Genomic DNA, 10,442 nt, shown 5'->3' with positions numbered 1-10,442 from the left:
AGGCTGAGCTGCCAAAGCACGGGGGTGGGGGGTGGGGAGGGAGGGCCTGGTCTCCAGGGAGTATCAAGCAGAGTGTCTCCAGGACAGGGACATTCCACACCATACCCTGGGCCTTGGGGGTGGAGACCATCCGGGAACTGAGCCTCCTGGGACCTGGGCAGTGTGGCTGCTAGGTTTCAGGCCCTGGGAACCCCTGGAGACCAAGCTGTGCCAAGGCCGGGGCGGGGGGGCGGGCAAAACTGGGACACGACCCGCCTGAGGGTCTGGGCTGGGTTGGCTGGCAACGGGGACCCTGCTGGAGCCCTGGGCCCGCTGAAGAAGGAAAGGGGGCCAGCCCGGGGCTTCCTGGAGGAGACAGGTGGAGTGCCAGTGGCAGCCCAGGGTGCGAGGGGCACGGGGTGCAGGTAGTCGTGGCTCCCGCGCCCCCCGGCTGCCCCTGCTGACCATGCCCAGCTCCCAGTGCTCAGCATCACCAGCCGGTGCCCCAGGTGTAAAGCTGCTCTGGTCGGGCAGGAGCTGCTGACTCAGAGGGGCAGCGCACAGAGGGCAGGCAGGGGCCCGGGACCCCACCCCGCTCAGACCTGGGTTGCTGGGCTGGGGAGGACATGGGACGGGGGAAGGGCTCTGCCCTTCAAAAACCCCTGGTCTCTCGTGGGGTGTGACTTGTGAAAGGATGGTGCCCCCACAGAGAGGAGAAAGGGGGCGCTGAGCCGGAGTAGGGCCCTCCACCCCTGGGGTCAGGTGCACTTTCCTGGGGGAAGCTGAGAGGCTCAGGCAGGGCTTTGAAGGGCAAATGGGGGAGGGGGAGTAGGCTGGGCAGGGGGTGGACAGGCAGATGGACTTGAAAATGCTTGGCACAGGCTCCCAAGTGCCCCCTGAGGGGAGAGGAGGGAGCTGGGGGGTTCACAGGGACCAAGGGGGACCTACAGGACCACCTCTCTGGCTCCTGGGTGTGGGAGGCCTGGGGTCAGTGGTCACAGGGAGGGGGGTTGGGGGTGCAGCCTAAGCTTGGGACACAACCAGCTCCTCAATCGGAAAGGAGGGTGCAGACCAGACAGAAGCTGGGGGGCTACACACTGGGAGCTGGTCCCATCAGCCCCAGGGAGAGAGGGCATCTTGGGTTGCGGAGAGCTGAACACGGGGGTGAGAACTCGGCTCTCAGCTCAGGGGCCTCAGGGTTGGGGGCCCGGGGTTCAGGGGACGTGGAAGCCGGAGGACCTAGTGGACAGTGGCCAGGGCTAGGGCTACGAGTCCCGCGGGCCGGCGCCCTGGGGGCATAGTTAGTAAGCAGGAGACAGGGGTCCCCTGGGACCCCCTCTAAGACACCCACCCCCGGGCGGAGCTGTTCCGTCTGAGTGTGGAGGCGGGCCGGGTCTCAGGCCCTCCTCTGCTTCCAGCTGGGGCTACCCTCCAGCTGCGGTGCTCCCCTCCCCCTGTCCTCCGCTCCCCGCCCCGGGCCTTCCCGGCGGCCGCCGCCTCGGGTTTCCGGAGGGGCCGGAGGGCGGGCGGGTCGTCACGTGCGCGCGGCCCTTGGGCCGGTTGGTCCGCCGGCCGGGGTGGGACCGCGTGCCACACGGGCCCGGGTCTCGGTCGGCGGCTCCGGAGCGCCGGAGGGAAGAACTGGGAGCGGAGTGCCAGCGTGGTGGCCCGGGGAGTCGCGCCGATCCATGAGCTCTCCGCCGCCCGCCCGCAGGGGCTTTTACCGCCAGGAGGTGACCAAGACCGCCTGGGAGGTGCGCTCGGTGTACCAGGACCTGCAGCCCGTGGGCTCCGGCGCCTATGGCGCAGTGTGGTGAGCGCAGGCCGGGCGCGGTGGCGGGCCGGGGGCAGGTGGCCAGGCGGGGTGGCCGACCCTCCCGCTAAGTAATGCGTCCCTCAGCTCGGCCGTGGACAGCCGCACAGGCGCCAAGGTGGCCATCAAGAAGTTGTACCGGCCCTTTCAGTCGGAGCTGTTCGCCAAGCGCGCCTACCGCGAGCTGCGCCTCCTGAAGCACATGCGCCACGAGAACGTGAGTGCGCTGGCTGCGCCAGCGCCTCTGCTCGCCTCCGGGTCCCCTTCAGAATCTGCCCCAGAAGACCTGTCCCTTACCCAGCTACTTAGGCATCCCCCGTGTCGGGGGTCAAAGCGGCATCTGCAGAAGGTCGGGTGGGGTGCTCCAAGTGGTGAGGGCAGAGCCGAGCTCTTTCCGAGAGAGATGGCTTCCCGGGCTGTAGACCTCTCCACCCAGGCCAGTCCCCCAACGGAGGTGGCGCCTGCTACAGTCTCCCTGGGCCCCATCCGGCTCTGCAGCTCAGGCCCTGGGCAAGGAAGGGCCCAGGTCTCACCTCAAATTCTGTGGACCTATTTTCTGGAAGAGGCACGTAGCCTCTTCCCTGTTTCCGGGCATCTCCTGCAGCCCAGCCCAGGTGACTTCTCCAGCCTTTCCAGCCCTTTCTGGAGCCCACCCTGCCCCCGTCCACCGCCCGGAGGCCCGAGGACCTGGGGACCCAGGCGACACAGAGCTAGGCAGGGAATGGGAGCAGGCAGCCTGCCTGTCACCCAGGCACTGGGGTCCCTGGTAAGGGACGGCTCAGAGTTGGCACATGAAGGGCACTGGAGACAGGTCTCTGGCTTGGCTTTTATGGACAGTGGGGAGTGGCGGATCTGGGTCCCCACTAGGAAAAGGCCTCCCTGGCCTTCAGACCGGCCCACAGAATGCCCATCGTGGCAGTGTGGGCCTCTCTGGCAGCCATGGGAGCCCCACTGCTTCCTGGTGCAGACCTGCCATGGCCAAGAACTCTGCTCCCCGACCCCACCCCAGCCACGCCTGCCTCACCCTCCTCTGGGCCCACTGTGAGGGCTGGTGGCGTGCACACCCAGACCCTGGCTAACCATGCTCCTGACATCTGGTCTGGCCCCTCCTGAGTCACTGGAGCCACCAGCCTCCCCTCAGGAGAAGGAATCCCCCAGGGAACTGGTCCCCTCTTCCTGGGTGAAATCCATTCACGGTGGACACCAGCCTAGCCTGGGCCTCACTCCCTCCCAGTCACACCTGCTCATGCCCCGGCCTTGTCCCCGTGAGGGCAGACTCCTACCCAAGGCTTCATCTGGCTTCTCATTCACCGGCCCCTGTGCTCACCCACCCGTCCTGCTCATTCTGCCCTGGCCCTGGCAGGCCCTGCCTTGGGCCTGCGCCCCCTGGGGACTCCCCACAGTGGCAGTGGGTCCTGCTGTGCTCCCCGAGCTCCTGACCTACCAGCTGGGGGGCACTGCCGCCCCCAGGGCACCCACACACAGTCGAGGAGACTCGGCCTGTCACGGTCCCCCTTTCTTGGGAGGAAACCGGCTCTGATAGGCCGAGTCCAGTGGCAGGTGGAGGAGTTGCCAGCGCCCCCCGCCGCCCCCACCGCAGGTCTCCCTCTCCTGCCTCCAGCCTCAGGCACCATGCACACCGTACCTCAGAGGGGCTTGGACGGCATGGCCCCCGAACCTCCAGGACTGTCCTCTTGCTCAGTCTCTCCGGGTGCCCCAGGCCTCACCTGCCTCCAGAGCCCTCTCTGGACGTCCCGCCCCGCCCTGTCCCCTCCTGCCCGCTGTGACTCTGGCCCAGTGGCTGCAGTGCTGAGGTGACGGGCGGGGCTGTCCCTTCACCTCCTGCCCCTCTTGCCTCAATGCAGTCTGTGCCCAGGCTCGGTGTGGCGCCTGTGTCAGCCCTTCCGCCTCGGCTGTGGGACCAAAGGCAAGCCTTCGCCCAGCAAGCGAGGCCCGCGCTAAGGCTCCCTCTGGCCTCTGCTTGGCTCTCCCTGGCCTGGGCCTCGGCCACCTGGCCTCCCTCCCCGTGTTCCTCAAATGCTCGAAGTGTTCTCCCTTCTGCCTCTGCCACCGTTCTCATGGCCTCCGCCAGGTGTCCCCCCACCCCCCACCCCCATGGCACACCTGCCGGCCCCTCTGCTGCTCCAATGTGCAGGCCTCCCTGGTCCCTGTCGCCCTGAGCCCTGGACTCCAGTCGTCACGATACCTGTCTGCTGTCCCTCGCCCCTGACCGGGGTCTGCGGGCCCAGCCCGACGGTTGGATTGGTCACGGTGTGGCCTCTCTGGGCCTCTCCCACAGAGGCCCCACTCTGGGAAGTACCTGCCGGATGTTGGCTCTCCCCTGGGAGGCTGTCCCAGTCCTGGTCCCAGGTTTTCAATGGGGACAGGAAGCGGGGGAGGGAGGAAGGGCCAAGGAACTGGAGCTCCTCAGACTGCTGGGAGCCAATCCAGACTTGGGGCTGCTCCTCCCCCAGAGGATCCCAGCTGTCACCGACCAAAAATAGCCTGCGCCTGGGGCAGGTGTGCCAGGGCCTGGTGGTGCTGCCAGTGGGCAGTGGGGGAAGACGAGGACAGCTGTAGGGGACTTTCCTGCCTGGAGCACAGTGCCAGCCTGGCGGGCAGCCCCCATCCCACCTGGTGCTCTGGCCTCCTCCCCAGGTGATCGGGCTGCTGGACGTGTTCACCCCAGACGAGACCCTGGATGATTTCACAGACTTGTGAGTGCCAGCCTGGGGCTGCCCGGGCAGGGCGGGTGGGTGTTGGGTCACCCCTGGGTGACAGTTTGGGATTCTGGGTTGGCATGAGGGCCAGCTGGAGGCAGGCCTTACCCTGTAGCTAGGATGGGGGTGGGGAGGCACATGCGCCCCCCCTCCCGCCCCCCCCTCCCGCCCCTGTCTTCACACCCCAGTCCACCTCCCCGCCACATGCCCCTGGGACCCACGACACTGGCATAGCCAGGTGGAGCCTGGGCCTCCACTTCTTGTCACGTTCGGCACCGGGCTGTCTCCAGGGCTGGAGGTGTGAGCCTTGGACCCGGTGTTTGTGAGCTGGCAGTCCCAGGCTCTGGGCTGGGCACTAAGTGTGCAGCCATAACTGGAGCTGCTGACCTTGGCTGGAGGGTAGGGAGGGCGGCAGGGCACCTGCCGCTGGGGCAGCAGCCCCGGGGCTGCCCCTGATGTTGGCCAAGAGCCAGGGGCCTGGCCTGGGAAGGGCGGGAGGACCCGCTCCCCGCTGCCTGGCCTTGTAGAGGTCGAGAGCCCGCACTGGCTGCACTGCCCTGGCTGGGTGCTAAGGGCTCCCCCCTTCCATCTCCCTCCACCTGCCCAGCCTGGCCCTCGGACCCTGATGTCCTGCTGTCCACAGGCACTTCCCTCCCCTCCGTCAGCACTGATGTCCCCAGACCCTCACCGGGCGCAGTCCCTGCCTGCCCTGGGGTGTGGGGATGCTTGGGAGGTGGGGACGAGGGTCTTCCCAGGCCTGAGCCCAGCTCCGCCCCGCAGCTACCTGGTCATGCCGTTCATGGGCACCGACCTGGGCAAGCTCATGAAGCTCGAGAAGCTGAGCGAGGACCGGGTCCAGTTCCTTGTCTACCAGATGCTGAAAGGGTTGAAGGTGAGGATGAACCGGTGGGGGGTCCCCTGGCTGGCCTGTGGCTGTGAGGTCCCAGTGAGTGGACACGCTGACCCTCTCTCTGTCCCCACAGTATATCCACGCTGCTGGCGTCGTTCACAGGGTGAGTCCCGGAGGTGGTGGGAGCTTCTTTTGCGTGTGTGGGCATTCAAGGGGCTCAACTCCTAGGAGCCTCTGGTTCTCCCCGCAGGGGGCATGAGGGGGTCCTGTGGGGAGGTCATGTGGTGTCTGGCCCTGGGGCCCAGGCACCTCTGTCCTCCCCAGTCTGCCTGCTTCCAGGCCCAGCTGCTGCCCTGGCTCGTGCCCCTGCACCCCTGCTGGCAGGCCACACAGCCACCTTTCCTCTGCCCCCAGGACCTGAAGCCGGGCAACCTGGCAGTGAATGAGGACTGCGAGCTGAAGGTGTGTGTCGGGTGGGGCTGGGGCTCCCTCCCACCTGCCTGCCTGCCCACCATGTTCTCGGTCCTCAGACCTGGAGGAGGGCTGGCCCGGGCACAGGCAGAGGGAACAGCTGTGAGCCCGTGGCCCGGCAGCTGACGGCCAGAGGCGCCCTGGGGAGGCACTTGATGGGGTGGCATAGGGCCCATTCCCGTACCTACCTGAGGGGAGGGGAGGGGAGGGGAGGGGAGGGAGGCAGCTCCCAGTGCATCATGCCTGAGCCAGGGGTGGGCCCAAAAGGCCTCCCCAGAGGTGCCTGCCGGGACCTAGGGGGTCAGCAGGGAGTGGAGGAACAGGGCAAAGAGACCCTTGGGGTGCCTGGTCCTAAGGGTGGGGGAGGCAGGTTCTGTGGGGCTGGACACACTGCCTGGGTGGGCACCCATGGGGAGGCTTGCGGCTCTGTGGCTGTGACCCCAGGCCCTGGAGGGTTGGCAGGAGCCCCAGTGTGCACGGTCCCTGGGGGCCCCCTGGACCGTGGGCTGGCTCACTCGCTTCCGGGGGCCCCTTTGCCACCCCCTCCTGATTCTGGCCACAGATCCTGGACTTCGGCCTGGCCAGGCAGGCTGACAGCGAGATGACCGGGTATGTGGTGACTCGGTGGTACCGGGCACCCGAGGTCATTTTGAATTGGATGCACTATACACAGACAGGTGAGAGACTGCCCAGAGATGGGGCTTCCGCCTGGACACCCCACCTTCCTGGCCCGAGGCTGCTCCTCTGGAGGCTACTGAGCTGGGATGGAGCTAGGAGGGTGTGGCAGGCCAGATGGCCCCTATGTCCATGCCCCCCCTGTGCGTCCCTTCCCCCGGCCCACAGAGCCCTGATGAGGGGGCTTCTGTCTCAGTGGACATCTGGTCTGCGGGCTGCATCATGGCCGAGATGATCACAGGGAAGACACTGTTCAAGGGCAACGACCGTATCCTGTGCCTGTGGGGTCAGGCAGGCTGGGTGGCGGCTGGGCATATTGTCTGGGCTGGCTGGGGGGTGGTGAGCCCTGCACCCTGGCCCACGTTGTGCTCCTGAGCTCAGCTGAGACCTGGACCAGCTGAAAGAGATCTTGAAGGTGACGGGGACACCTCCTGATGAGTTTGTGCAGAGGCTGCAGAGTGCTGATGTCAGTGGGAGCTGGGCAGGGGCTGGAGGGGCCCCCGTCAGACCTGGGAGCTGGCCCCTCACCACGTTTTCCCCGCCCAGGCGAAGGACTACATGAAGGGCCTCCCTGAGTTGGAGAAGAAGGATTTTGCCTCTATCCTGACCAACGCGAGCCCTCTGGGTAGGGCTGGACTTGGGGGATCGTGGGGTCAGTGACCCGGTGCTGGGGTGTGGTGCCCTCCCCTCTGCCCAGCCTGACCCGCCCTTCCTGCAGCCGTGAACCTCCTGGAGAAAATGCTGGTGCTGGATGGGGAGCGGCGGGTGACGGCAGCCGAGGCGCTGACTCACCCCTACTTCGAGTCGCTGCAGGACGCGGAGGATGAGCCCAAGGCCCAGAAGTATGACGAGTCCTTTGACGACGTGGACCGCACGCTGGACGAGTGGAAGCGTGAGTGGAGGCTCTGGGCAGGCCCTGTGGCTGGGCCCCTCGAACCCCATACAGGTGGCCAGGCTCAGAGTCCTGGGCCCGCCGGGTGAGGGACACAGCAGGAGGTCAGAGGGCAGTGGGGTGTCTTGGCCCAGGTAACCTCTGGCTGGAGCCAAAGGGTGAAAGGGAGGGCAAGGAGGCACAGGCGGAAGCCTGAGCTGAGCTCCAGGATTCATGGCAGCCAGCCCAAGCTCCGGCGGTTGTGAACACCTCGCCTCTCCCTGTCCGCACCACGGCCCCAGGCCGTCCCGGCCCCTCCACGCCAGCTTGTCCCTAGGCCTCTGTTCACTCCTCTTGAACTTGCCCCCCCTTGCCCCTTTCACCTGGACAACTGCATACCCCTTGCGTCCTGCCCGTGGGGTAAGGGCCACCCGGCCAGCCGTGGCACCTCACCCCTCCTGGCCTGTGCCCTCCCGCCCTCCGAGCAGTTCCGACCCCGTCACTGCTCTGCATCTCCAGGCTTTGCGCTGGCCAGATCCTCACACCCAGCCCCTCCCCTCATTTCTGGGGGTCAAGGGTGGCTGCCTGGTCAGTCTCCAGGCCTCCCTCAGCTGTGACCCAGACATCTCATGCTGGAGCTGGCCTTGTCCATCTGTCCTCCAGAATGGCAGGCCATGAGGGCTGGGCCTGGTGTCTTCCGGTGGCTGCTGGAGCAGCCTGGGGGTTCAGGGATCCCCGAGGGCAGCAGCTAGCACCACTGAGCCCACGGCACATGGCTGCCACGGTCCTAGGCCCCCTCCTGGCTCTGCCTCAGACTCAGGGCCTTACTGCACAGGGGCCACGGGGGGAACTGGTTGTGGTTCCCAAACCATGTTTCTTTAGGACCACCAGGGTCCTTGGTGGATTCAGCAGGGGCTCCACCCTTATCTGTGCTGTTCTGTGTTTGTAAGTTTGGTTTGATGAAAGTTTTCTGTTGCTAAAAAAAGATTTCATGAAAACCGCGGGCCACAGGATCCTCTCTGTGGTCCCCGCCTACACAAACCGTGCTGAGAGCTTTGCTTTGGCTGCAGCCCGTGGCAGACCCGTGGCATGTTTGTGGCTGGGCCCTGGGTCAGCATGCAAGCCTTCATCACCTCCTGTTTCCCTGGGAAAAGCCAGCTCTGTGGCAGGGGCCTCTTCCCACACACCTTCTCTGTGCAGGTGGCCCCCGCCGTGGGGTCAGAGGGAACGCACACACTCAGCTGCAGGCAGGGCAAACCCCGCAGAACCTCTAACAGCAGTGTGTCCTGAGCTGGGCTTGTAGAGTACCCGTGTCCCCCAGACTGACACCCCACTAGCCAGGCGAGCATGAAAGGCTGGGGTGGGCTGAGTGGAACCTGCCCATTTGCAGACTGGTCAGAGGCGGGTAGAGCAAGCCCCTTCACCTGCCTTTAGATGGCTGGCTCCAGGCACATGGTTCGGGGAGCGTGGCCCCCTGGTGAGGAAGGTGGGTGCTGTGGGTAGTTGGTGGGAACTCCCCTGGATACTCTGGACCCAGGGGCTCAGCTGTGTCTTGAGGGCCCATGAGCAGCAACCTGAGTGAGCACATGGGTCACACAGTTCACAATGGCAGTCTGTGGGGCCGAGGCCTGCCTGCTCAGTGGTTCTGAGTTCCAGGAGCTCCCTCAGAGTGGACACGTGCTGTGGACTAACTCTGGTGGGCTGATAGTGCCTGTGGCCTGGGATGGAGTCCTATGGATGGGACAAAGGAGTCCACCTGGCATCCACACCCCAGCAGTGACCTCTGATCCTGATGTTTTGGGGGCAGTAGGCTTCTAGTCAGTGGTTGGGCCTGGGAGCTCTGCCCACCGCCACCCTGAGTGGGCTCTCACAAGACTCCGTGTGGGGCAGGGCAAGCGCCAGTGGGCTGGCCCAGCACTCACCTGAGGTCGCTGGTGCTGGATGTGGTGCCAACTGTGGGCATTGATTCTGATGGGCGATTGGGCCCTTTCTCCCACCCCTCTCCATCCCTCTCTCACCCCACCCCAGGTGACACGTACAAAGAGGTGCTCAGCTTTAAGCCTCCCCGGCAGCTGGGGGCCAAGGCCTCCAAGGAGACGGCCCTGTGAAGACCCTGGGCCCTGAGGGTGGTGAGGATGCCATGGGGACCCTGGCGGGGGCTTCCACCTGGAAGATGCTGTGACCTTGGCTGGTGTCTGCACCCCAGGAGACTCCTCACTCCAAGCCTACAGCCCTGCTGTCAGGCCCTACCTCAGCCTCACCTTGGAGGAGCATTTGGACTTTCTGGACAGAACACTCCCCCGGCCTGGGCTGGCCTCTGAGCCCCTGAGCAGGCTGCAGCAAGAGGCCTCAGAGCCTTCAGGGTGGGGTGGAGTGGGGCTTGGGGCTGATCTGCCTGCTCTGGACCATGCTGAGGCCCAGTGCACGTGGCTGAGAATGAAGGACAGGGAGGACTCAGGGTCTTCTCTCCTGGGGGGTGCTGGTGTGGACTCTCCTGCACGCCCAGCCTGGAATGTAAATTGTCCTCGTGGTGTGCCCACATGGCTGGGAGGAAATAAACCCTTTTGGAGAGCTTCCACTCTGGCTTCGCTTCCTGATTCTTTGGCTGGACCTCCGCCTTTAGGCCTCTGAGCTGCAGCCTTACACAGATGAAGGAGGCCAGCGTGGGAGCCCCAGCCCTGTTTCCTGGGTCACAAAGCTGGTGCCCGCTTGCCCTGATCTGTGCCAGGGAGCCCCAAACTTGGAGCTTTGGGGATAACCTTCCTCTAATGGCTTGGACTCTGGAGACCGACCTTGGCGGGGGGGGGGGGGGGGGGGGGGCGGGCAGGGCCTGATGGGGGGGTTAGGGTCCAACCTGGGGCTCAGTCCCAGCTGTTTGAGTCCTTGTTCTCTCCAAGACCAGGTTTCTAGGGAGGGGGAGACACGCTGGACCCGCAGAGGCACAAGCCTCGGCCCTGGTGTCTCTCGAGAGAAGGGTTTCAGTTCTTTCAGAAGCTTCCGCCCCTCCCACGGCCACATCCCAGCGCCGTCACCGAGCCCACAGGGCCCTCTGCCGGCCATTCA

General features: G+C 65.6%; 1 protein-coding gene across 2 annotated transcripts; it reads left to right on the top strand.

Moving 5' to 3' along the window:
• The first annotated feature begins 986 nt into the window (after positions 1-986).
• MAPK12 (mitogen-activated protein kinase 12) lies at positions 987-9,957 on the top strand. Of its 2 annotated transcripts, none has more exons than XM_045186780.3 (12): positions 987-1,792; positions 1,880-2,009; positions 4,451-4,509; positions 5,293-5,404; positions 5,496-5,525; positions 5,687-5,824; positions 6,396-6,510; positions 6,705-6,776; positions 6,895-6,974; positions 7,055-7,133; positions 7,227-7,400; positions 9,408-9,957. In XM_045186780.3, exons 1-12 carry the CDS (start codon positions 1,668-1,670, stop codon positions 9,485-9,487), a joined length of 1,194 nt encoding a protein of 397 aa, XP_045042715.1. In that variant the 5' UTR covers positions 987-1,667; the 3' UTR covers positions 9,488-9,957. The 2 variants fall into 2 exon arrangements, with proteins under 2 accessions (XP_045042715.1, XP_024435274.1); XM_024579506.4 differs by having other exon boundaries at positions 1,001-1,792; positions 5,777-5,824.
• Positions 9,958-10,442: the final 485 nt, after the last annotated feature.

Source organism: Desmodus rotundus, chromosome 3 (genome assembly GCF_022682495.2).
Source record: "Desmodus rotundus isolate HL8 chromosome 3, HLdesRot8A.1, whole genome shotgun sequence".
Taxonomy (NCBI): Eukaryota; Metazoa; Chordata; class Mammalia; order Chiroptera; family Phyllostomidae; genus Desmodus; species Desmodus rotundus.
The sequence above is the reverse complement of the archived record's forward strand: the minus strand, read 5'-3'. Positions and strand labels throughout refer to the sequence as shown.

Excerpts from the sequence above, each read along its gene's own strand:
- MAPK12 (XM_045186780.3), top strand. The coding sequence starts at position 1,668 with ATGAGCTCTCCGCCGCCCGCCCGCAGGGGCTTTTACCGCCAGGAGGTG. Across the intron at positions 2,010-4,450 it reads AGCACATGCGCCACGAGAAC|GTGATCGGGCTGCTGGACGT; the intron begins GTGAGTGCGCTG and ends CCTCCTCCCCAG. Across the intron at positions 5,825-6,395 it reads ATGAGGACTGCGAGCTGAAG|ATCCTGGACTTCGGCCTGGC; the intron begins GTGTGTGTCGGG and ends TTCTGGCCACAG.